Source organism: Pelodiscus sinensis, chromosome 25, assembly GCF_052426305.1.
Source record: "Pelodiscus sinensis isolate ZL-2025 chromosome 25, ASM5242630v1, whole genome shotgun sequence".
Taxonomy (NCBI): Eukaryota; Metazoa; Chordata; order Testudines; family Trionychidae; genus Pelodiscus; species Pelodiscus sinensis.
The window spans coordinates 823,296-848,234 of NC_143076.1; the positions used below are offsets into that span (position 1 = coordinate 823,296).

General features: G+C 56.4%; 2 protein-coding genes across 3 annotated transcripts in view; one reads left to right on the forward strand and one right to left on the reverse strand.

The window, feature by feature from the left end:
• The window catches only part of LOC142826104 (uncharacterized), a 284,204-nt gene that overhangs the window by 41,599 nt on the left and 217,666 nt on the right, over nucleotides 1-24,939 (forward strand).
• LOC102444447 (E3 ubiquitin-protein ligase TRIM39-like) lies at nucleotides 9,277-23,476 on the reverse strand. Of its 2 annotated transcripts, XM_089773376.1 has the most exons (6): nucleotides 22,151-23,476; nucleotides 20,793-20,888; nucleotides 18,536-18,766; nucleotides 17,369-17,391; nucleotides 17,167-17,270; nucleotides 9,277-10,421 (listed from the first exon to the last, which is right to left on the reverse strand). In XM_089773376.1, exons 1-6 carry the CDS (start codon nucleotides 22,565-22,567, stop codon nucleotides 9,859-9,861), a joined length of 1,434 nt encoding a protein of 477 aa, XP_089629502.1. In that variant the 5' UTR covers nucleotides 22,568-23,476; the 3' UTR covers nucleotides 9,277-9,858. The 2 variants fall into 2 exon arrangements, with proteins under 2 accessions (XP_089629502.1, XP_075772591.2); XM_075916476.2 differs by lacking the exon at nucleotides 20,793-20,888 and having other exon boundaries at nucleotides 22,151-23,475.

Genomic DNA, 24,939 nt, shown 5'->3' on the forward strand with positions numbered 1-24,939 from the left:
TGAGACCCCCAGCTCAGAATAGAACATGCCTGGCCCATCAAAGAGGACACTTCAAGAACCTGTGTTTCTATAGGGCTTTGTAAGGAGCTGCTGTATGTTAAACAAACACAGTGATCGCTACACCATAGAGGCTTTTCTTTCCTCAATTTTAACTTGGGAAAATATTCTGTTACTAACTCTTTAGCCAACTCAGATTGCTGCGGGGGAAGGAATTCTCTCTTGTTAATTCTGTGCCCTCAGGAAGGGACCAAACCCCCCTCCCCCATCCCAGGGACTCCAACCCAAACCCTGAGACCCAAACCCTGCCCTGGGGGAGCTCTGCAATGTGACCCTGGCTCCCAAGGCCGCAAGTGCAGAATCCCCCTTGGTGAGCGCAAGAGGCTCTGACAAGCCTGGTCTGAATCCAGCTGAAAGGCTGGACAGCCCCGCTGCTGGAGTGTCAGAGCCCCTGTCAACCGGCCTGTGTTTGTCCCATCTCTTTCAAGGAAGGGCAGGGCAGGGCCCACACACCCACCAGGAGTCTCAGGCACGTCTCTCGCACCCAGCTGACCATGGAGCAGGTCTCTGTGGCCCATGTGTGATACCCAGGGGCTCTCTCCTGTGAGCCCCCCCGAGGGGAGTCTCACACAGAAGTCTTGGGATCACAAGCTTCCTGACACTCTTTTACTGTTCTGTAAAAGCTGCTCTGGAAATCAGAGAGCAGCTAAAGTGAATCTGGTGGGATTTGAACCCACAACCTCCAAATGACTAATCTAGCTCACACTAATGGCTACAGCTTAGAAGTCTAAGACCCTGATTATTGCACCACAGCTCACAGCAACCCTCATCTCTTCACTCTGCTTTGCAGCAGGGCAATTGCTGGGCTAGAATAAAGGGAAAAGCTGAACCAGAGGAACACACGCTCCCCCTCCCACACTCAGACCCCCCATACCCAGCCCCCTGCCCAGAGCCTCAGCTGTGGCTTAAACCTGGTTCCAGAGAGAAGAGGCCAATGCAAACAGCCCCCTGGCAGCGAGGGAGTCAGCACGTCGGTGGGTGGGGCAGGGAGCTGGGGGCAGATCTTAGCTCTAACTCGCTAGGTGACCTTGGCCTGTTCAGTGAATCTCTCCCTGTCTCCATGGCCCTGTCTGTACAGCAGGGACAGCAACACTCACAGCCCCACAGGAGGGGGCTGGTTTAATGCTTCACCCCATGGCCCAGCAATGAGCCCCCAACTCCCCCTGTGCTCTGGGAGCCAGGTTTGCTGTGTGACTTCTGTGGGGCAGGTGCCGTCAGGCCTGGGAACTGGGGTTAGTTACCAATTTTCCCGGCCCTCTGGCACTGCTCAGATCAGAGCTGAGGCGGCTGAGTGGTTCAGGTTTTCGAGTAGAAGCCAATAGACTAAGCAGGTCCACAAAATCCACTAGTTCTGCTGCCTCAGAAAAGTAAATGTGAACCTCAGTCCTGCCTGTCCCTTCCCCTCATGCCATGGGGCTGGAACGCCAGAGGAGGGAGGTGTCTGAGTTGGGGGCCACATCAGAGAGGGCTGGGGGCCTTTGGAGGAGTTTTTTTGTGTCTCACTTTTGTGGTTCCCGATTTTTCTGCGGGTCAGTGGCTCCCGACCCAGAAAAGGTTCCCCGCCCCTGCCATAAATAAAGCAACATTGAAACTTTGTGTGCTGGCTGCAATGTTTTCCTTTATTTCAAATGAAGTGTGATCAACTAACATGAGACAGTTCAAACGCTTAATCTGTTTATTTAAATTAAACTGTTCTCCCCAGCTGCAGCCCTAGCAACATGGCTGGGGTGTGATTATGTCATTAGTGGCGAGTGTCCATTAGTAACCAAGAGTCCATGGAAAGGTTTGGGAGGGCAGGGGCTCAGCAAAGGGGTGGGGTTTTGGGGAAGGGACGGGATAGATCCTGGCTTGCCCTGACATTTAAAAGGTGCCCTTGGGGCCATGTGGCCCCCTGAGCAGCCTCTGATGTTCCCTGCGTGAGCCCCAGAACCAGCCCTGAGTGACGGGGGCAGAGGGGGGAGCAGCTCACACATGCCAAGGGGCTGGCCAGGGGCAGGACATGAGCCTGCCAGGCAGCAGTGACATCACAAGGGCCTTGTGCAGAACCTCAGCTCATTGGCTGGGAGGCAGTGACCTCACAGAGGGACCATGACAACAGCCAGGTGGGACAGGCTGCAGGGCTGGGGCATCTCAGAGACCCCCATGGCCTGGCTGCCTGGAATCTCCTTTGTGAGGTTTCCCCTTGAGGGCAGAAGGGATTGAGGGTCCCAGCTGGGAGTGTCTCTGGAGATTTCCCCTTTCCCCAGGCTGCAGTGGGAGGGGCTGGGGCAGGCAGGGGTACAGGAGGGGCTGGCACTGAACTGAAGAGAGATCTGAGAGAAGCAAGAGGAAGGGCTGCAAACACCCGATGAGGATGAGATTCGAACCCATGCCTGCACAGCACAATAAATTAGCAGTCCATCACCTTAACCACTCGGCCACCTCTCTGAGCTACTAGAATTTGTTACCAATTACCCAAAGCCAGCATTGCCAGGAACCTTTGTGCCAGTCAGTGACTGGCCAGGGACACCCAGGGCTGGAAGGTTTTGGCTTTTCACTATGTTCCCTGGGCTGTTGTAAAAAGCTCAGTGCTAGTAACAAACCCAAATACCCCTTGGCTACATCTACCCTGCAGGCTATTACACAAGAACTGTTTTGTGTAGGAGTTCTTGTGCAAAACGTCTTGCGCAAGAGCACATCCACATTGCCATGTGCTTTTGCACAAGAATGTCCGTGGCAGTGTGCACGCTCTCTTGTGCAAGGAAGCTCTGATGGGCATTTTAACCATAGGGGTTTCTTGCACAAAAAACCCGTTGCCCAGTCATACTACCTTCTTGTGCAAGAGCTCTTGCACAAGAGATTATTCCTCATGGGGAGAGGAATAACTTTTGCACAAGAAGCCCTCTTTTCCTACGTTTTTCCGTAAATTTACTTGCACAAGAACGTGCATTCAGTGTAGATGCTCCTCAAGTTTTTGCGCAAGAATGGCTATTCTTGAGCAAGAAGCCTGCAGAGTAGATGTAGCCCCTGGGTGCCCAGAGATGGGCTGTCTAGTCACAGTCTGGCTTGGCGCAATCTCTGCAATGGGAAGATGTCCACGGAGCAGGCAGATGGCAGCGGCACACGGCTCTGGTGGGCCCAGCATTCACAGGAGCGTTTCTGATATGAGTGTTTACTGACAGTGTCCATCTCTGGTCTGATTTCACAGTGTGGTGAGACACTGGTACCCACAGCAGCATGGATGGGGCGGCTGGAGGGAGTAGCTGGCGGGCGGCCGGTAGGAGCAGCGGCAAGTGGGCAACGGAGTGGGTGAACCTCATTTGCATATCTAATGAGCCACCATTGTTGTGGAAGAGGCTCTTGTGCCAGGGTACGTCTAGACTACATGCCTCTGTCATCAGAGGCATGTAGGTTAGGCTACCCGACATAGGAAAATGAAGCGGCGATTTAAATAATACTTGCGCAAGAGGGCCAGTGTAGACAGGGAAGGAATTTTTTGCGTAAGAAAGCCCCAATTCGCAAAATGGTGATCGGGGATTTCTTGCGCAAAATCGCGTCTAGACTGGCCGCAGGTGCCTTTGCACAAAATCTAGACGCTCTTTTGCGGAAATACTTTTAAAGGAAAAACTTTTCCGTTAAAAGCATTTCCGCAAAATCATGCCAGTCTAGACGCAGCCACCATGTTTAAAGGCAGAGCTGACTAGAATCAATTGAGAGTCCTTGTCTTGTCTCAGTGATTGCTTGAGCAAAAATCATTGATAAAATCTTGTGTAGACTGACCTTGGACTCTACATGCAGGCAATATGTGTTAAAGGGCAGTGCAAAGGAGGCAGTGGCGGTGAGGTACCATATTACCTAGTGAAATTGGTGCTGAAATCACTAAGGGCTGGAATTTGACCACAGAACTGACACTTTCTTAACAGACTCCATTTTTGCTATTTAAAAGGTAAATCAATATAACAGAAAACTGCAACGCTCTCTGGTAACTTTTTAAAAAATCAAACTTTAAACTTTATTGAAAAGATTGGAGAGTTTGCAATTGAAAATATTTGACCTACACTTAAGGCAACTGATTTAATTTTGTGTAAAATTTTGCATCATAAAGGATGGCATTTTTTTTTGGAAAGTGTTCAACTATATTGATATACATTTAGATCACATCTATTTCTGATGTGATATTTGGGTGTGGTTGTGCTCTTTTTTTTTTTGCTCTACAAAAAATTCTGGGTGGTGGGGCCCTGCCAAAACTATTCGAATTGGGCCCCCCCACTTCCTAAAGCCGGCCCTGTGCCCCACAACACGTGGCCTCAGCACAGGCCTCCAGCCACTGGACCAGGGCTCTGGCTGCCAGAGTGGGCCCTGGCTCCCCCCCCCCTTCCCCTCACTATGTGGCCACAGCAGGCCCTGGCTCCCCCGCCCCCCAGAGTAGCCCTCACCACACAGCAGGCCCTGGCTCCCCCGCCCCCCAGAGTAGCCCTCACCACACAGCAGGCCCTGGCTCCCCACCTGAGTAGCTCCCCCGCCCTGTGGCAGACCCTGGTTTCCCCAGCCCCACCCGAGTAGCCCCCTCACCATGCAGCATGTCCTGGCTCCCTGCCTGAGAAACACCTCCCACCCCCACCATGTGGTATGCCCTGGGCCCCCATCAGAGCAGGCCCCAGCCCCCCGCCATGCAGCAGCCCTTGGATCCTCACTGGAGCAGCCCCCCCCACACCTCCATGCAGCAGCCCCTGGCTCCCCACCAGAGCAAACCTCCCCACCACGCAGCAGGCACTAGCCCCCCAGCAAGCCCCAGCTGCCAGAGCAGGCCCTGGCCCCTTCACCACATGGCCGGAGCAGGTTGCCACCATGTGACCTCAATGTAGGCCTCAGTCTCTGGACCAGGCCCCCCCATTTCCCCCTACCCCCCACCATGAGGGCCACAGCAGCCCCCGCCCGCGAGAGCACCACTCACCTCTGTGGAGGAGGGAAGGAGGTGGGTGGAGAATTTTTTGTGCGCGGCTGTGCAGGTGCACACCTTAGAGGGAACACTGCCCGGCACTTTTCAGCGCTGTCCCTCAGCCAGGGTAGAGAATCCCTTCGAGTGCAGGACACGTGTTCCAAGGACACGTAAATCTCTTTGTGGCCTTTGCAATACCAGCTCTGCCACATCTACCCTGGCCCGTGATTGCACAGATTATAGGATCCCACCCCTTTAACGCCCGGGGTGTCCACACTGGCCTAGCAAACCACCGCCACAAGAGACACGGCCCCCCCGCTCGACATTACTTCGAAGTAACGGCTCGCTGTTGCAATGCGCATGTTATTTCGAAATAAAGTCAGTTATTCTGAAATAACGCTGCTGTGCAGACATCCCCTAAATGTATGACAAACAAAACTGTGATCTTTTCCATTGATTTGTGGCTGGGAAGAAAGCAAACTTCACCACACTCCATGTTAGGAGTCATTATGTGCCAGCATCTTTAATACAATTAAGTTAATTTGTTGTGACTCGGTAAAAGAATCCCTTCTCTATTTCTTTACCAAACTGCATTTGTTGTGTCTTTATAACCAAGGACATGAAAAGCCCAACACTGCACTGAAATCAATGCACACTGGCTGCGAATATTTCTATAGAAAAATAAACTAAAGACGACGTTGCAGCAGAGATTTCTATGGAGAGGAAGGCAGGATGTCAGGTTGAGGACAGAGCGGTGTTAAATGATGCAAGAGCAGGCAGGGAGGGGCCATATCTTGATTACCAGAGATCTTGTAGCTAGACAGTTGAAAATCGCAGGAGATAATGCAGCCAGAAATTCAAAGAATATTATAAAATCACGTGAATCTAATGAGATTGGTTAATTCATTCTATGTTTTTTTTCACCTATGAATGTTCGAAGGTGCAGCGCAGTATGGGGTGTATGAGCCCTGCTTTCTAGAGAGAGCTGGTCAGGGCAAGAGAGTGAGGGAGCAGCTGCACGTGTGTGGCTGCACTGGTTATGACACATGGACATTGTCACTGAACAGTCTGACAATGCCATAATGAATTGCATTCGCAGATATGTTTTGGATTGCTTGAAGTGCTGCAGGTGACATACACACAATGCCCTGTAAATAAGTCAAACATCGATATAGATGTAAGGGAAGAAAAAGGTCAAAAATTGCATTTCTAAAAATAGATTTTTAATAAAAAGCTGGTGAACTGTAAAAGAAAAGGTTCTTGTGCTGACACCTTGTTACAATAACAAGTTTCTAAATTAGAAAAAGCGACGAGGAGTCCTGTGGCACCTTATAGACTAACTGAAGTGTAGGAGCATAAGCTTTCGTGGGCAAAGACCCACTTCGTCAGATGCATGTAGTGGAAATTTCCAGAGGCAGGAATAAATATGCAGGCCAGGATCAGGCTGGAGATGATGAGGTGATCCAATCAAGGAGGATGAGGCCCACTTCTAGCAGCTGATCTGGAGGTGTGAATTCCAAGGGAACAGAAGCTGCTTTTGTAGTTAGCAAGCCATTCACAGTCTTTGTTTAATCCAGAGTTGATTGTGTCAAACTTAAAGATGAAGTGTAGCTCAGCAGTTTCTCTTTGAAGTCTGGTCCTGAAGTTTTTTTGCTGCAGGATGGCTACTTTTAGATCTGCAATTGTGTGTCCAGGAAGATTGAAGTGTTCCCCTACAGGTTTTTGTATGTTGCCATTCCTAATATCAGATTTGTGTCCATTGATTCTTTTACGTAGGGACTGTCCTGTTTGGCCGATGTATATAGCAGTGGGGCATTGTTGGTACATGATGGCATATATTACGTTGGTGGATGTGCAGGAGAATGTACCAGTGACAGTATGGCTGATCTGGTTAGGTCCTGTGATGGTGTTGCTGGTGTAAATATGTGGGCAGAGTTGGCACCGAGGTTTGTTGCAAGGATTGGTTCCTGAGTTCGAGTTATTATGGTGCGGTGTGTAGTTGCTGGTGAGAATATGCTTCAGGTTGGCGGGTTGTCTGTGGGCAAGGACCGGCCTACCTCCCAAGGCCTGTGAAAGCGAGGGATCATTGTCCAGGATGGGTTGAAGATCACTAATGATGCGTTGGAGAGGTTTTAGCTGGGGACTGTAGGTGATGGCCAGTGGTGTTCTGTTGGTTTCTTTCTTGGGCTTGTCCCGTAGCAGGAGGCTTCTGGGTACACGTCTGGCTCTCTCAATCTGTCTCCTCACTTCCTCGTGTGGGTATCGCAGTTTACAGAATGCTTGTTGAAGATCTTGTAGGTGTAGGTCTCTGTCTGAGGGGTTGGAGCATATGCGGTTGTACCTCAGTGCTTGGCTGTAAACAATGGATCGTGTGGTGTGTCCGGGATGGAAACTGGAGGCATGTAGGTAAGTATAGCGGTCGGTAGGTTTTCGGTATAGGGTGGTATTGATATGACCGTCACTTAATTGTATCGTGGTGTCCAGGAAATGGACCTCCCGTGTAGATTGGTCCATGCTGAGGTTGATGGTGGGGTGGAAGCTGTTGAAATCATGGTGAAATTCTTCCAGAGTCTCCTTCCCATGGGTCCAGATGATGAAGATGTCATCGATGTAGCGTAGGTAGAGAAGGGGTGTAAGTGGACGAGAGCTGAGGAAGCGTTGTTCCAGGTCAGCCATAAAAATGTTGGCGTATTGTGGGGCCATGCGGGTGCCCATAGCAGTGCCACTGGTCTGGAGGTATATGTTGTCACCAAATCTGAAATAGTTGTGTGTGAGGATAAATTCACAGAGTTCAGCCACCAGTTGTGCTGTGGCATCATCAGGAATACTGTTCCTGACAGCTTGTACTCCATCTGCATGTGGGATGTTTGTGTAGAGAACCTCTACATCCATGGTGGCTAGGATGGTGTTTTCTGGAAGATCACCTATGCATTGTAGTTTTCTCAGGAAATCCGTAGTGTCACGAAGGTAACTGGGAGTGCTGGTGGCGTAGGGTCTGAGCAGAGAGTCCACATAGCCAGACAGTCCTTCAGTAAGAGTGCCAATGCCCGAGATGATGGGGCGTCCGGGATTTCCAGGTTTGTGGATCTTGGGTAATAGATAGAACAACCCTGGTCGGGGCTCTAAAGGTGTGTCGATTTGTTCCTGTGTTTGTTTAGGGAGTGTCCTGAGCAGATGGTGCAGTTTCTTAGTGTATTCCTTAGTGGGATCTGAGGAAAGTGGCCTGTAGAATTTGGTATTGGAGAGTTGTCTGGCAGCCTCCTTTAGGTAGTCAGGTCTGTTCATGATGACAACAGCACCTCCTTTGTCAGCCTCTTTGATTATTATGTCAGAGTTGTTCCGGAGGCTGTGGATGGCATTGCGTTCTGCACGACTGAGGTTACCAGGCAAGCGATGCTGTTTTTCCACAATTTCTGCCTGTGCACGTCGGCGGAAGCATTCTATGTAGAGGTCCAGACTGCCATTTCGGCCCTCAGGAGGAGTCCATGTGGAGTTCTTCTTCTTGTGCTGTTGGTGGGAAGGTATCTGTGTGTCAGTGCACTGTTCAGTGTCGTGTTGGAAGTATTCCTTGAGACGGAGACGGCGAAAGTAGGCTTCCAGATCACCGCAGAACTGAATCATGTTAGTGGGTGTGGCGGGGCAAAAAGAGAGTCCCCGAGATAGAACAGATTCTTCTGCCGAGCTGAGTGTGTAGTTGGAGAGATTGACGATATTGCTGGGTGAGTTAGGGGTACCATTGTTGTGGCCCCATGTGGCAGGTAGGATTTTAGACAGCTTACAGTCCTTTTTCCTCTGTAGAGAAGAGAAGTGTGTAATGTAGATCTCCTGTCTTATTTTAGTAAAGTCCACTTGTGCAGAAGGTTGGTGTTTTATGAGAGACTCCAGATTTGAGAGCTCTTTTTTGATGTTTTCCTGTTTGCTGTACAGGATGCTGATCAGGTGGTTCCTCAGTTTTCTGGATAGTATATGGCATAATCTCTCACTGTAGTCTGTGCAGTATGTTGATTGCAATGGATTTTTCACCTTCAGTCCATTTGGTATAATGTCCATCCGTTTGCATTTGGAGAGAAAGATGATATCTGTTTGTACTTGTGCAAGTTTCTTCATGAGGTTGATAGATTTCCACTCCATACGGCTAAATGCAGTGCCTTGCATGGATTAAACAAAGACTGTGAATGGCTTGCTAACTACAAAAGCAGCTTCTGTTCCCTTGGAATTCACACCTCCAGATCAGCTGCTAGAAGTGGGCCTCATCCTCCTTGATTGGATCACCTCATCATCTCCAGCCTGATCCTGGCCTGCATATTTATTCCTGCCTCTGGAAATTTCCACTACATGCATCTGACGAAGTGGGTCTTTGCCCACGAAAGCTTATGCTCCTACACTTCAGTTAGTCTATAAGGTGCCACAGGACTCCTCGTCGCTTTTGCAGATTCAGACTAACACGGCTACCCCTCTGATTCTAAATTAGAAGACACTTTTTCTTTCATATTTGACACTGAGATTTCACAGAAGTAGAAAACTCTGCCAGGAGTGAAAGTCCCCTCCCCCCTCATCTGGGGCAGGGGATGGGGCAAGGTGAGGGGAGAAAACCCCACCCGCTGTCTGGCCGTGTTTTGTACCAGTTTCACCCTGTGCTGGGATGGAGCAAACCCGGGGCAGAGGGAAAAGGCAGCCTGGGTTCTTTCCAGCCAGAAGGTCCCATTCACCTGGCCTGGGCTGGGCTGCCAGGTGTCCGGTTTCCCACTGGAGGCTCCAGTTGCAAAGGGAAAGGGGCAGTGACCGGTTGGTACTAAACGTCCAGGTACCTGCAGTGACCAGCCCTGCCCCTGGAGGAAGAGCCGCAGCGCTGGGAGGGGCCAGTCGGTGCCGGGGGGTCACTGTCAGGGACTGAGATTCTCTCCGGACTGGGCCGGCACTGGGCAGATGGTCAGGGGACCCGCGTTGGCGCCCCCAGTGTTGACACAGGGACTGAAGAAAGGGCGGAGCATCCCGGAGAAGGTGCCGGTGAAGGTGAAGAGATGGGACCTGTCAGTCACATTGTAAAACGAGACCTCGAGCGCCTCGTAGTCCAGGAAAACCCCCACCCGGCTGGGCCTGGTGCTCATGGGGAGGGGAGTCGAGGGGGAGGTGGAGACTGTGTATTTATCCCCATTCCTCAGACTCATAGCCCAGTATCCTTGTTTGGTTGTGAGTGCAACTGTCCCCTTCCTGCTCACAGATTTCCTGCAGACCCCCAGGTCCCAGCCTGTCTTGTCTCCCACCTCCACCTCCCAGTAACACCGCCCACCCGCGAACCCCTCGGCGCCCAGCACATTGGGGCCTTTATCAAATCTCTCGGGGTTGTTGGGCAGAGCCTGGCGCCTGTTTCCGTGTCTCACACGTTTCCGCCCCTCAGACAGGACGAGGTAGGGATTTGCCGTGTCTGGATCCAGCGTCACGTCCACTGGGGAGAGAGTCACAGAGTCAGGGCTGGGGGTGGGTCCCTGGGGTCAACGGGAAATTAAGCTGTGCCCCCGTTAATTGCTGTGCGGGGGGGAGGCGTTATTGTCTGAAGGGAGTCAGGGCCCCTCTGCCCGTGAGGAGAGACAGAGCGGGAAAAGGGCAGGAGGAGCGGGGCAGGGGTGGCAAGCTGTCAGTGGGGGGAGGGGCAGGGTAATGCTGGGAGAGGAAAGGGGAGGGGCAGATGATGGGAGAGAGGGGGAGGGAGCCACCATAGGGCCAATGTGGGGCAAGAGGAGCAGGCACAAGGGGACAGAGGGGTGAGGGAAGGGGCAGTCCCCAGGAGGGCTGGGGAGAGGGGCAGATGCAAGAAGGGCAGAGAGGGAAGGGTGGACACGGGGGGGTAGAGGGGGAGGAAGGGAGCAGAGGGGCACAGAGGCAGACAGAGGGGTGTGGGGAAGGGCAGGCCCTAGAGAGGCAGAGGGGGGAGGAGATGTGGGCACCAGTGCGGCAGAGATGGGGTGGGGCCTACACCACAGGACCCAAAGGGGGGCCCAGGGAAGAGACACCAGGCAGGCCGACGGGCAAAGAGAAGAGCAGGCACCAGGGAGGCAGATTCCCAGGAGCGCCATGAGCAAGACATGAGGAGTCATCCCCGGCTCTGCGCTGATCAGGCCTCAGCTGGAGTCCTGTGTCCAGTTCTGGGCCCCACATTTCAGGAGAGAGGTGGAGAAATTGGAGGGTCCAGAGAAGAGCAACAAGAACGATGAAAGGCCTAGAGACCATGAGCTAGGAGGGGAGGCTGAAGGAATTGGGCTTGTTTAGTTTGGAAAGGAGAAGACCGAGAGGGGACTTGGCAGCAGTTTTCAAGAACCTATAAGGGTGTCACAAGGAGGAGGGGGAAATTGTTCTCCTTGTCCTCTGAGGACAGGGCAAGGAGCAATGGGGCTTAAACTGCAGCAAGGGAGGTTGATGTTGGACATCAGGAAAAACTTTCTGCCTGTCGGGGGTGAGACACTGGAATAAGTTGCCTGAGGGGGTTGTGGAGTCTCCATCCCTGGAGATATTGAAGAGCAGGTTGGACACACACCTGGCAGGGATGGTCTGGATGGTGCTTGGTCCTGCCGGGAGGGCAGGGGACTGGACTCGATGACTCTAGAGGTCCCTGCCAGTTCTGTGATTTTGACAGAGGCAGAGAGGGGCCTCAGGGAGGCAGAGGAGCAGTGACCAGAGGAGCTGGCACCAGCGGTTACAGGGGAATGAGGGGCCCAGGTTATGGGGGGCAGAGGGCAGGGGTAGGGGAGAACTAAGGGGAAGGTGGGAGGGGTGAGAGGGGAGGGGGCAGGTACAGGGTGGGGTGGGGAAAGGAAAGGGGCTTGTGCTGAGGGGAGGGGGCAGGGCAGGAGGAGAAAGGGAAAGACACCAAGGGGCAGAGTGGGGGAGAGACAGATGCCAGAGGACAGGGATGGGGAAGGCACCAGGGCAGATGGTGGGGGGAGAGGGAAGGTTTGATCCCCAATGGGTTGGAAGGAGGTGAAGGCAGAGAGGGGTCTCAGGAAGGCAAAGGAGCAGAGGGGCTAGTACCAGGGGCTAGAGGGGGATGAGGGATGCAGGGTCGGGGGGCAGAGGGAGAGGGGCAGGGAGAACTAAGGGGAAGGTGTTGGAAATGTGAGAGGAGGGGGCAGGTACCAGGGTGGGGGTGGGGGAGAGGAAAGGAGCTTATGCTGAATGGAGGGGGCAGGGCAGGAGGAGAAAGGGGAAGCAAGAAGGGCAGGGTGGGGGAGAGACAAATGCCGGGGGACAGGGATGGGGAAGGCACCAGGGCAGATGGGGGGGAAGGAAGGTTTTATTCTCAGTGGGTGGGAAGGGTGGGTGCCAGGGGGCTAGAGAGGTACCAGGGGAGGGGTTAAAGGCAGGGGGCAGAGGAGGAGCAGGCAGCAATGGGGTAGGGGCAGGCACCAGGGCTAACAGGGGTCAAGGGGAAGACAGTGAAGGGAAAGCACAGGAGGAGTCGGGGAGGGGTGGGAAGGTGTCAGTGGGGCTGGGGGGAGGGGACAGGTTGATGCCATGAGAGGGAAGGGGAGGGGCAGATGAGAGGGGCAGAAGGGGGGCAATGGGGGCAATAGGAACAGGCACCATGAGGACAGAGGGGGGTGAAGGGAGGGGCAGCTTCCAGCCAGGATTTCCCTAGGACCCCCAGAGGGGGTGTGCACCAGTGCTCCCTCCAACTGTTCCTAGCCGTGTGCGGAATACATTTTATAACGTGCACTGAGGTGCACCCAGGACACACACAGGCTGTGGGCTCTGCTAATCCGCTGCGCAGCTCCTGACTCTCCCCTGAGAGCTCAGGGCGGGTGTGACAGCAGGGCCCGGACGAACGCTCCTGGCAGCTGTCTGTGCCGGTGGAGCTGGTCCAGCTGCCCTGGCCAACCCACTAGTGTGTATACAGAGTCTGAGGGAGCCCCCCCCCCCCAGCAACTCGTGAGGAGCCAGGTTGGGATGATGCCAGGCCCAGCCTGTATTGCCGGGGACACGCCTGCCCTGCCTGGGGGCCTGGCCCACAGAGCTGGGCTGCCCGGGGATCCGTTCTGCCTGGGGCTGGGCACAAACCACTGAGGTGCCATGTGGGGTCAGGAAATGTTGGGGCCCTTTGAGTGTCTGAGTGACGGGCAGCAGCAGAGCTGGACTGGGCCTGCCTGGGTGAGGGGACCCTCAGCACCAAATCTGTGCTAGGGCTTGCCCAGGGCTCAGCTCCGGCCCCTCTGGGATCGTCCGTTCCCACCCCTGGCACCTCTGGGCTCACAAATTCCTGCAGCGCCCTCCAGACTAAGAGAGATGACTAGATTTGTTGTTGGTTGCTCAGGTGCTATAGGACCACTCGTCGCTTTTTGAGGGTTTTTTTAAGATACAGAATCAATTGGCCCCCCTCTGGCACCTCTCGGCTCAGCCCATCAGTTGGGAAAACAACAAAAGTGCTGGTGCCCGGCCCCTCTCCAGTGACACGTTAAGCTCTGGCCACCCCACATGCCCTGCACTGGGGAGCAGGGCTGGGGCTGCCAGGTGCTGGTGAGTGGCCCAGGGGGGACCCTCTCTCCCGTGCACACAGAGCTGCCTGGGCCAGACGGAGCCTTTGGCTTGGTTCAGTGACGGCTAAGCCCTGCTGGGGACAGTGTGCGGGGCTGGGCGGGGAGCGCAGCCCAGCCTGCTCTAGCTGCAAGGTTCCCCACTCAGAGCTGCCATCGCTCAGAGCTGGTGGGACCTGGAGGGATGGGCCGAGGGCACGGGGAGGGGAGCAGCAGAAAGTGCCGGGGCCGGGCCACTGGGGACGGAGCAGTAGAGGAACGGTGGCTTAGAAACAGCAGCAGCCAGAACATGGGTCTGTGGGACTATTTCAGTGACTTCACTCTAGCGCCTGCTTTGTGCCTGGGAACCTGGTAGAAAAATGTTTCCTAGGAGGTCAACACTTTTCAAATCCATTAATTGCCAAGGTCATTGTGTCACGACATCGCTAGTGCGACAGGCCAGTAGCTGGGGGAGTTTCTGTGTTGACTGTGTTGTTATTATTATAATTAATATTTATGCAAAATCAGCCATATTGGGCCAGACCTCTGGTCCCTCTGCCCAGTGTCCTGCCTCCTGCCACTGCAGCGCCTGGAGCAGCCAGAGGGAATGAGCAGAGGACGGAATCGTCTAGTGATCCCTGCCCTGTCGCCCACTCCCAGCGTCCAGCACACAGAGCAGGCTGGCGCATCCCTGCCCATCCTGGCTCAGAGCCAGTGACGGAGCAACCCTCCGTGAACGGATCTTGCCCTTTCTGAGCCATGTTGTAATTGTGGCCTTCACCCCACCCCCAGCAGAGTCCCACCGGCCGACTGCGCTGCATGAGGAAACGCTGCCTTTGTGTGGGTCAGTCTCGCTGCCTGGTCACGTCACTGGGTGCCCCTGGCTCCTGTGTGCGGTGAAGGGGAAATGACACTTCCTGACTCACGTTCTCCACACCTGCCCACATTCTCCAGGCCTCACGTGGCCCCAGGGGCAAGGAGGGGGTGGGCGATGGTGCAGGTGACAAGGGGAAAGAGAGAGGTGAGGGGGATGGGAGGCAGACCCCAGAGGGCAAAAGGGCAGCAAGGAGAGGAGGTTATCAAGGGGGGAGGGGCATGCAGGGCGGGTGCCAGGAGAACTGAGATGGGCAAGGGAAGGAGCAGTCCCGGGGGAAGGGCTGAGCAGAGGGTCAGAGGCAAGCAGGGCAGAGAGCAGAGGGGCAGGCACCAGGAGGCAGAGTGGGGACAAGTGAACAGGGGAGCACAGGGGGGCAGAGAGTTGTGTGTGGAGAAGGGAGAGCTCAAGGGGGGCAGAGGAAAGGTGAGTGGAGGGGCAGGACCCAGAGGTTAGGAGAAGGGGAGGGGAGGGGCAGGACCCAGAGGGGAGGGAAGGGCACCAATGGGCTAGAGGAGGAGGGAGGGGAAGGGGCAAACATCAGGGGGCTCAAAAGGGGCCAAGGGCAGGGACTTACATGGGGCAAGCAGCGGGGAGAGGTGGGCCCAGGGGCGGGGAGCACAAAGGGGCTGGCACCAGTGGTTTGCGGAGGAGGGGTGCAGGTGTCGGGAGGCAGAGGGGAGGGGAGGGGAGGGGAGGGGAGGGGCAGAACTAAGGGGAAGGTGGAAGGGGGAGGGAGTGAGAGGCAAGGGGCAGGCGGGGTGGTGGTGGTGGTGAGGGAAGGGCTCATGATGAGGCCTAGGTGGGGCAGATGCCAGGGACTAGCGGGCACAAGGGGCAGGAGGAGGGGCAGGTGCCAGGGCACAGGGGTGCAGCCTGGAGTGGGACAGGCACCAGGGCCAACAAGGGGCCAGGTGTGAAGCAGCTACTGGAGGTTGAAGGGGACAAGGGAAGGGACGGCAGCAGAGGGCGGGGGGGGGGAGGTGCCAGGGGACAGAAGGGGGAAGGGAGGGGCAGACAAAAGGGAGGGGGGAGGCGAGGGAGGGGTGGGTGCCGGGTCAGACGGGGTGAAAAGGGGGGGACACGATGCAAGTCACATGTGAGGGTGCAGAGGGGCATGAGGAGAACCGGGGCAGAGGGCGGTGAGGGGGTGGGTGCAGAGAAGGAGGTGGGGGGTCAGGCGTTGGGAGGCCAGTGAGGGATGGGGGAGGCACCAGGAGGATGTGGGGAGGGGAAGGGGAAGGGCAGGTGTCAGGGCGATCAAGGGATGGAGCGTAAGGAGAGACATAGGAAGGGAAGGGTAGGGGAAGGACAGGTCTCCACTTCTCCGGCCCAGCCCCTCCCCCAGGGCTGCTAGGAGGGGCAGGGCAGTGGAGGATGGGAGGGGGGTGCAATTGCAAGCCAATGGGCTGTTGCCAATGAGGGCAGTGGGAAGGGGAGAGGCAATTCCCCACTTCCTGCCCCCTCCACCTGGGAGAATCTGCACAGGGGCCAGTCCCAGTTCACACCCAGGTGGCTGCACTAGGGAACCCGGCTCCCACGGCCTCAGACACTGCTGTGCCGGGGCCGTGCCCCTCCCCTCACTGAGTTATGGGTCAGTAACTGCAGGTCACTGGGGTGGACTCTGGGTTCCCAGGTGGGGCTGCCCCACTGTGCTACAGAGCCAGTGTCACCCCCACGCTCTGCCCAGGGCTCAGGGCCGTGTTTAGACCCAGGGGAGCATCTGCAGCAGCAGAGACTGAGGGACCCCACGTCAGACCCCCGGAGCCCAGCAGTTCCAGCCCCCACCTGAGGGGGGGACCCACATTCCCATCCCTGCCCTGCCCCACACAGGGATGGGACCTGGGGCTCCCAGCTGGGTCCTAGCCCCTGGGCTACAGGCTGGAAGGGAAGCGGCGGCACCTGGCTCTGTCCATGGACACTCACCAGCAAACTCAGCCTGGGGCCGGGAGCAGTTTCACTGGATCCCAAATCGAATTGTTCTGCCAATAAACTATTAGCACCCGATTCCCCAGCCCCTCTGCAAACCTGCCTGAGCAGCTGAGGCGCCCAGGCCCCCGTGACCAGCAGGGAGGGACTGTCCCCAGCCCCAGCGGGTGACGGGCAGGCCGGGCTCAGGGCACCAGCTGGGACACTCCAGAGCGGCTGTGAAATGTGCCCTGGCCAGGAAAATCCCCCCAGCCCTGATCTCAGCCCACAGACCCGGCTGCCAGTGGAGACTCGGCTCCAGCCTGAACTCTCTGCCCAGAGCGACGTGTCCCCTGGGCCCTGCGAGTGGCACAGACCCTCTGCTGCTGCCCCAGCGTCTCCCAGCGCGGGACCTGGCCACACAGACCCTCCCAGAGCCCCAGGGGTGCAGGTGTCCCCAGCTAGCGAATGCTCCAGCCTCCCCCTGGCTCCCTCCACCCAGACCTGGAGCAGACAACCTGGAGACCCTCACACCAGGCTCTGCAGACACGGCAGGTTTGGCTACACATCCGGGCAGAGCCTCCCATGCGCCTGGAGAGAGACACAGACATGCCCCCATGACCCGTCTGGGCAGCCCCCAGCACATGGGCCCAGGCCAGGCCTCCCAACACCTGCTCAGTGGCCCCATTGACCCAGTCAGGGAGGGTCAGGGTGATGGGGCCAGGTCAGATCTCTGGCAAGTGCCAGCAGGTGGGTGGGAGCAGCAGGCAAACTCCCCAGCACTGAGCCCATCAGCCTCCAGCTACTGCACAGCTCCCAGCTGGGTCCACGTGTGTCCTGGGGCCCCAGGCTCTGCCCAGAGTCCCCCGCACCAAACAGTTCGATGTCCCAGGGGCTCTACTCACCTGCAAATCTGTTTAGAGCTTCCCTCATATCAAGACAAATTTTATACCTGCACTGCAGGTCGGTGCAAACGGCTTTGGGTTCCTGGAGTTTCATGTTTTCACTCCTAGGAAGCAAACGTCCCAGCATCAGCAGCTGCCCTGAACTGGCATCGCCACAGGGCCCCCACCAGGAATACGAGGGCAGTGAAAACGGGACACGCACCTGCTCAACGTGCTTTTCACGTCCTGAAAGGAGAAAGAGAATCGATGCTCTGTGTGAACACCGGGGGCATAAGCCGAAGCAATTCCCCAGCCGGGCAGCAGCCTTTCATCTAGAGAATGGATTCACTCTCCCAGGCTTCACTGTTCTGCGGCAAAACCTCCTGCGTCGTTTTGCATTTACACTCGATTCATTGTTTGTAGGTCGGACGGGAATTTAGTTAAATGGTTCTTCCTCCCAGGGACTCCGCCCCCATATCCGTGTTTAGCGACTGGTTGAGGCCAATGCTCTGTAGTCACAGCAGGGATGGGCTTAGCCCAGTATCATTTTTGCATCAAACATTTAATCTCGCAGGGCGCCCCTGGACCTCCACAATTCCCCTCCCACCCAAACAGCACCATCTGGAACTGAAGGAGCCCTTGGCCCGACACGGTTGGTCAGGAGCCCGCAGAACAAGTTTACTCTAAGTCCAGGGTGGGTAATAATTTTTGGCCGGGGCCCACTTCAAAAATATTTGAAGTGTCCCCAGGCTGCCCCAGAAGGGACGGGGCCTAAACTGGAAGGGCAGGGCCGGGAGATGATGCTTCTGGGCTTCCAACCCACAGATCATAATTGGTCTGGGGGTGGGTGAGACCCTTTGCCTCCCCTTCCCACTAGGCACCCATGCCAGGGCGAGAAGAGGCTTCACACACGCCCCCACCCCCAGGCCCTGATTGGAATGGGGGCCGAAGGGGGGATGTGAAGCCTCCTCCTGCTCCACCCCTGCCCTGCAAGGAGCACACGGCACTTCAAAGTGCCACGTGCTCCTTGCAGGGCAGGAGGAGGCTTCGCATGCTTCCCTGCCCCCAGGCCAGTCAGGGCCAGGGGGCGGGGGAGCTGCGCAAAGCTTCCTTCATCCTGCCCCCACCCTGTGCGAGCATACGGCACTTTGAAGTGCCATGTGCTTGTCGCAGGGCGGAGGAAACTTTGCACACTCCCCTTACCCCATGGCTCTAAATGGCCTGGGGTTGGGGGAGCGGCAGAGTCTCCGCGGGCCAGATCAACCCATTTGGCAGGCTGAATCCAGCTCGCAGAGGCGCTTTTGCCCACCCCTGCTCTAACTCTTGGGTTCCAGGCCCATGGATCCGAGCTGAAATTCTGGCTGGAGGCAGAGTTTTGACGCCGTCTCACCTTTAGCAGCTCAGCAACCGGCTGCTGACACTTCCCCTTGATCTCTGCGATCAGCTGCTGCAGGGAGGCGCTTTGCTGGGAGAGTTTGGTGACATTTTCCTGGAGCCTCTGCAGAGTCTCCCGCTCCTCCTCCGCCAGCCTCTGCAGAAGCAGCTGCTCCTCCTCCCTCAGCAGCATGTGCAGCTTGTTAAATTCACCCGCAATCATCTCTCGCCTTGCCTGCACCTCCCTCTGGAGAAAGGAAAGGAGAGATGAACCCACAGGCCAGCGCCGAGTTACAAATGGGGCCTCTGCCTGTGAAGCAGGGACTGTGAGGTCAGTGTGAAGTCTGGGAAATGTACCATAAAGGGCTGGTTTTAGCTCAGAGTGAACAGGGCCAGTCCCATGGTGGGGTTGCCCAGGGTGCTAGGTAAAGCTGCAGACTGTTAGAGCAGGCGACATGGGATGGGCACAGGGGGGAGGGAAGAAATCGAGGGAAAGGAAAGATGTACCGGGGGGGGGGGGCGCACAGGGCTGGACACTCTCCCCTCTGCCCCCCGGGGTCCTGTCACAGCAGGGTGTGGGCAATGCTCATTCTTGACAACCTGCTCCCAGGGCTGCATGTTCAGCATTGAGGGCTGGTGCCAACAGCCCCGTGGGTGCCATCCTGGGGCTCACATGGGCGTTGGGCCCTCGCAGCATTGCCAGGGCTGGCTTTGGCCTCACCCAGCCTGACCATGCGCCCCATGCCCATGTGCCTACACCCTACACTCTCAGCGAGGAGCTCACTGTAACAGGAAGGGGAACCAGAACGGACGTGTTGTCCCCTGGGTTCATCTCCCAGCTACAGACAAGCCCAGGACATAAGAACAACCAGGCTGGGCCAGACCTAAATTCCAACTAGCCCAGGGTCCTCTCTACTGACAGGGGCCAATGCCAAGTGCCCCAGAGGGAGTCAACAGAACAGTGATCCCTCTCGTCACCCATTCCCAGCTCTGACAGAGGCTAGACACACCATTCCTATCCATCCTGACTAACAGCCATTGATGGACCTAACCTCCATGAATCGATCTAATTCTTTATACTCTATTAAAGTCCTGCTCTTCACAGCATCCTCTGGCAAGGAGTTCCACAGGTTAACTGTGTGCTGCATGAAGAAAAATTTCCTTTTGTTTATTTTAAACCTGCTACCTATTCATTTATTTGGTGACACCAAGTTCCTACGTTATGGGAACAAGTAAATAACTATTCCTTACTCACTTTCTCCACATCACTCATGATTTTATAGACCTCTATCATATCCCACCTTAGTCTCCTCTTTTCTAAGCTCAAAAGTCCGTCTTTTTCATCACTCGATACAGGACCTGTTTCAAACCCCTCATTGTTTTTGTTGCCCCTTTTCTGAACCTCTTCCAGTGCCAAGAGATCTTTTTTGAGATAAGGCGACCACATCTGCATGCAGAATTCAAGCTGTGGGCGTCCCATGGTTTTATACAAAGGCCATAAGGTATTCTCTGTCTTATTGCCTCTGTATGTCTCATTGGGACCGTAACAGGAGCAGCAGAAGGTGACCGGGATGAGATGGCCATGTGGCAGCAGAGGCTGTGAAGTGGCCGAGCTCTGCCTGGGTTTACTCTGACCTGCCCCCAGCTCTGCTCACTCAGGGGGTTTCCCAGCTGCAGTGGGGTGCCAAGTGCACCATGTGCAGACATACCCCAGCTAGTTTTGATTTACCAGAGCAGGTTTATAGCCTCATCCTGGAGCTTTCAGCTACTTCATGCCTGGGAGCGCTGCCGGGGAAAGGGCTCAGAGATTATGTCTATGCTGCAGAGAGATTTTTTTTTTAAAACGGCCATTTTTCCGAAAAAAAACTCCAGTTACATCCACGCTGCAATCGCAGTCTTTCTAAATTAAATCGAATGAACGGAGGGGTTTTTCCCAGCACTGGTAATCCTCATTCTATGAGGAAGAAGCCTTTTTGCAAAAGAGCTTTCAGAAAAAGGCATGTGTGGACGGGGAAGAGGGCGTTCTTTCAGAAGAAGAGGAAAGAGGAAAAAGCCCTGGTGGCCACTCCGTCCATAGCAATCACAGCTGACACATGAGAGAACATCCATTCAGTCTGGACATTCTCTTTTGAAAAAGCAGATCGCTTTTTCGATGTGCTTTTGTTTGCAGGCGATCTCTTTCAGAAGATGATTTCTTGGAAGGTCTTTTTCAAAAAAAGGTTCTTCTAAAAGAAGCCTGAAGGATAGCCAGAGAGATTAACCCAGACACCCACCTGCCACTCTGTGGTTTTTTTCTCCTCTTCACTTCTCAGCACCAGGGATTCTTCCAGCTGCTCCCTGAGCAGGCCCAGGGCTCCCTGGAGTTTCTCCTGCAGGGCATCCAGGGCGACAAACAGCCGTTATCTGCTTGTCTGGCAGGCGGCGAGCGCCGTACACACTGGCCGTACACACACGAGGGACCTGGCCTGGAAGGAGGCAGCCACTCAGCTCTGCTAGCCCCAAAGGCACCCTGGGAGCAGAGATGCCTGGCTCCGAGCAGGGGCTCTGCCTACTGCAGCCACTCAGGGCAACTCCGCCCTGGTATGTTAGCGCAGATGTCACGTCCCTACGCATGGGCCAGAAGAGAAATGGCTGGGGAGCCTCTGAATGATCCCTTCAGCTAGAGGGTGAGAGGAGCTGGGGCAGGAACCTCACTGCACCGTGCCCCGGACCCAGCCCCAGCTCCCCACTCCGCTCTCCTGTGTGTGCCCAGGCTCCCAGGGGGCCTCCCTCACAGCAAAAGCCTCTCACCAGTGCAGCCTCATTACCTGTGCAGCAGGCTGTGACGTGGCTGGAGACCGGCGAGGGACAAGGGAGCCCTGGGTCTGGGGGAGCAAAGACCTGTAATTGTAACTGCTCCTGGGCAGAGGTAACCTGGCGTTCTCGCCCCCTTGAGCAGCCTGTGATTCATTCGCCCAGCGCAGCACCGTGCCGAGCGAGGGCTGCAAAATCCCTGCTAACCCGTCAAACATCCAGTTAACCTAACGCTTCGCCAGTTAACTGGACTACACGGGACTTCACTGCTGGCTCCAGCCCCTGCGCTTCTGGGCCCGCCGGGAACAGAGGCTGCTCCAGCCAGGATGCCGAGGAAGTCCATGCTCCAACTCTACTGCACCATCGTCTTCCAGATGGTGGTGCCCAGCTTCGCTGTGGTAGCAGAGCGACCCGGGTCCAGGTTACTTCACTTCCCCGTACCATGGAGAAGGGCGGCGGGGCAGAGCAGGCTGCTGGGCCACTTCAGATCCCACCACCACACCAAGTGCGGGAAAATAGGGGTTGGCCCCCAGTTGCCCCACATCAGGATACCCAGTGACACCTGGTTCATGTCAGGGTACAATGGGGTGGAGCAGGAATTGGGATGGGGGGAGGGGTGAAGCAGAGGTAGGGTGCAGCTGGGGGGTAGGGGAGGTTGCCCTAGATCCCATCCAGGAGGGGAGGGGGGGCTTGCTCTAGATCCTATACCCCCTTGGGGACAGCCCTGGCTGTAGCATCAGCACTTGACATAATTAGGTTGACGTGAGCTGCCCATGTCGCCCTAACACCACAGTGTGAACCAAGCCCCAGGACCTGCCCTGCAGAGCCTGGTCCCTACCTTGTACTCCTGGGCAGCCTCCTCGATAGGCACCACCGTGTGTGCGCGGTGCTCCCGGGACCTGTCGCACACCACACAGATGGGGGCTTGATCCTCCTGGCAGAAGAGCTTCAGGGACTCCTGGTGTGTCTCGCACCCTGGCTGCCCCTTGGGCGCTGGCCCCGCTGGGAGCTGCAGGCATTTCACCAGCTCCACCAGGTTCCCCAGCTGGTAGTTGGGCCGCAGGTGTCTCTGCAGGATGGTCTCTCTGCACTGGGGGCAGGAGAACTTGGGCTCTGACTCCCCCCAGCACTGGCTGAGGTAGGCCCGGCAGTAGTTGTGCCCACACTCAATAGACACCGGATCTGTGAAAAATTCCAGGCAGATGGGACACGTCGCCTCATCCTGGAAGCTCCTGGCCAGGTCCCCGGCAGCCATGGCCTCTCTGTAACTCGTCCCTGAGGGTTGGTTTTGTTTCCCGATCAAATGGAGGAAGCAGCGTAGCCTGTTCCAGCTGTTTGTTTTTTGGTTTTTTTCCCCCCCTCTAAGCAAGATGCACAACTGGGAGCCAATCACACTTGCTGGATGGAAATGAAGAAAGAAAAAAACACCACAGAAGTCAGACCCCAGAAATGCACCAAGCTACCCAAGAAAACTCCCAGGCAGTTACAGACACACAGAACCTTGCTTGGTGAAAAGTCTCAGGGGGAGCCGTGTTAGTCTGTAACTAAAAGAAGCTTAAAAACCAACGAGTTTTCATGGGCACCGCCCACTGCTCCATGTTTGCCGTCTGAGGCAGTGGGCTGTGCCACAGAAGCTCATGACACTCTCCAGATTTTTTGCTAGTCTCTCTGATGCTACAGGGCCAGGGGTTTCTTAGGGCACCCAGAAGCCGGCGCTGCTCCCGTTTATAGGCGTAGGCAGGAGCTGAAGGACTGTGTCCCCTACAGCGAGCGGGGCCTGGGGAGGGACCCTGAAGGGGCGGTGGGATTAATCCCCCCCCTATAACCCCTCATGTTTCACAATCAAATTCTGTTCCCCTTTGCCCCCAATCATACTGGGGTGCTGCTGAGGCACGTGACTCGCCCCCTCATTAACGATCAGCAGAGCCAGGGCCCATTTGGGGGCCAGTGTCCCCCAGCAGCTAAGTCGGGGTGGCCCCCCCCCAGCAGGGTGTTCTACTGCCCCAGGGGGGGTGGAGAATGGGGGTGATAAGGGCCCCCCCACCCCAGGGCAGGACCCAGAGCGGCCACAGACCCTGCTCCAGGCCCTCGAGTTCCCCTCCCCTCGGGCCCCACAAGCTCAGGCCCATGGGCCCCAGGGGGCTCTGTGCCCCCTCCTCCTCCTCGCTGACACGGACTGTGACCCGCTTTGTGCCCCCCCGTCAGACCACGGGCCCCGCCCCGCTCTCACCCCGGGAAAAGGCCCCGCTCCGGCTCCGCGGCACGTGCGGAACCCCCCGCGTCGTGACACGCGGTACCGGCCCCACCCCCTGCCTTCGCTGCTGCCGCCCGGCCCGGGCGCCCAATCGCGCGAGGCGGGGGCGGGGCCAGGCAGCTCCGGGTTAGAGCTAAGCCCGGGCGCGGATCCCAAACCGGAGTCACTGACCCGCTGCGCACGCGCGTTCCGGCCCCTCCCCCCCCCTTCTTCTTCTGCCGCGCGCCGGCCGGGTTTTCAGTGCGTCCCGCCCGCCGCTCCCTGCCCCGCCCGCCTGGGCGTCTGACTCTGTGGCGGGAATTCTGAAGGAGCCGTTGGGGCCGTTACTCGCCGCGCGCCTGGTTCGGCTTCCGGTCAGCGCCGCGCGGGGGGAGGGGCAGGAGGACTCGGAGGCGCTGAGGTGAAGTGGGCGGGCGCAGCAGGTGACGTGTCAGATGGGGGCGGGGCAGATACATCGCTGCGGGGCAACGTGGGGAGGTTTTGCCGCCTCCCCACCCCGAACAGGCGAAGATCCACCGCCCCGCCCCTTCCTCAAAGCCCCGCCCCCTCTATGCTCCTCCTGTCCGTCACTTGCTGTCCCCAGCCCCCACTGACACACTCTGACAGTTTATTTTTAAATTCTGCCAAACATGCCACTAAAATCACGTGTTCCTAGCTATGAATAAATGGTCCGGTTTATTCCTGCTATTTCATCGACACTGATACATGTGGGGGGGGGGGGGGCAGAGCTCTGCAGCTGGGGAGCCAGCGAGTCCCTGCCTCTCCCAGGATTCTCCCCCCAGGGAAACCAGCACCTGCCCGCCTGGGGCCAACCCCCCAGTGCACCCCCTGCAGGGCTGACTCCCCCTCCTGTGCCCGTGCTCCCCCCTGCACTACACCCAGGGCACTTCTGGAATCTCCCCCAGTGGCACTGAGCTGCAGGACTTCTGCCCATCCCCAGGAAGCCCACACTGCCTCCATTGTCACTGGAGGGAAGTAGTGGAGCTTCTTGGGGGTGGGAGGGAAATGGGGGCAGGGCAGACAGGACACCTTGCAAGCCACTGCTCACGGCCTTGCCATCAACCTGTTGGTGACCACAGATTTAAACAGTTCACATACAATGGAAATCCAAGACAGGTGAATGTCTTCATTGAATCAACACTCTCACAGGGGGCACTTGGGTTTGAACCAAGGACCGCTTGATCTGCAGTCAACACTCTGCCACTGAGCTACACCCCCACATGAGAACAGTGTCTACAGCCAGTATTGAGAAGTGGGTAGTGAACAAGAGACTTTTGTGTAACACATCTCAGCTGGGATGGACCCTCACTGACCCTAGATTGTGACTGGTCCTAACAAGGAGTTTTCCTGAAAGCAGCAGAACTGGGGCAGGA

What these genes read in the sequence shown, in the direction of transcription:
- LOC102444447 (XM_089773376.1), bottom strand. Translation starts at nt 22,567, where the DNA reads ATGGCTGCCGGGGACCTGGCCAGGAGCTTCCAGGATGAGGCGACGTGT. An exon ending in GTGAAAAGCACGTTGAGCAG is followed by an intron (nt 17,271 to 17,368) that starts GTGCGTGTCCCG and finishes TTTGCTTCCTAG; the next exon opens with GAGTGAAAACATGAAACTCC. An exon ending in AGCTCTAAACAGATTTGCAG is followed by an intron (nt 10,422 to 17,166) that starts GTGAGTAGAGCC and finishes CTCTCTCCCCAG; the next exon opens with TGGACGTGACGCTGGATCCA.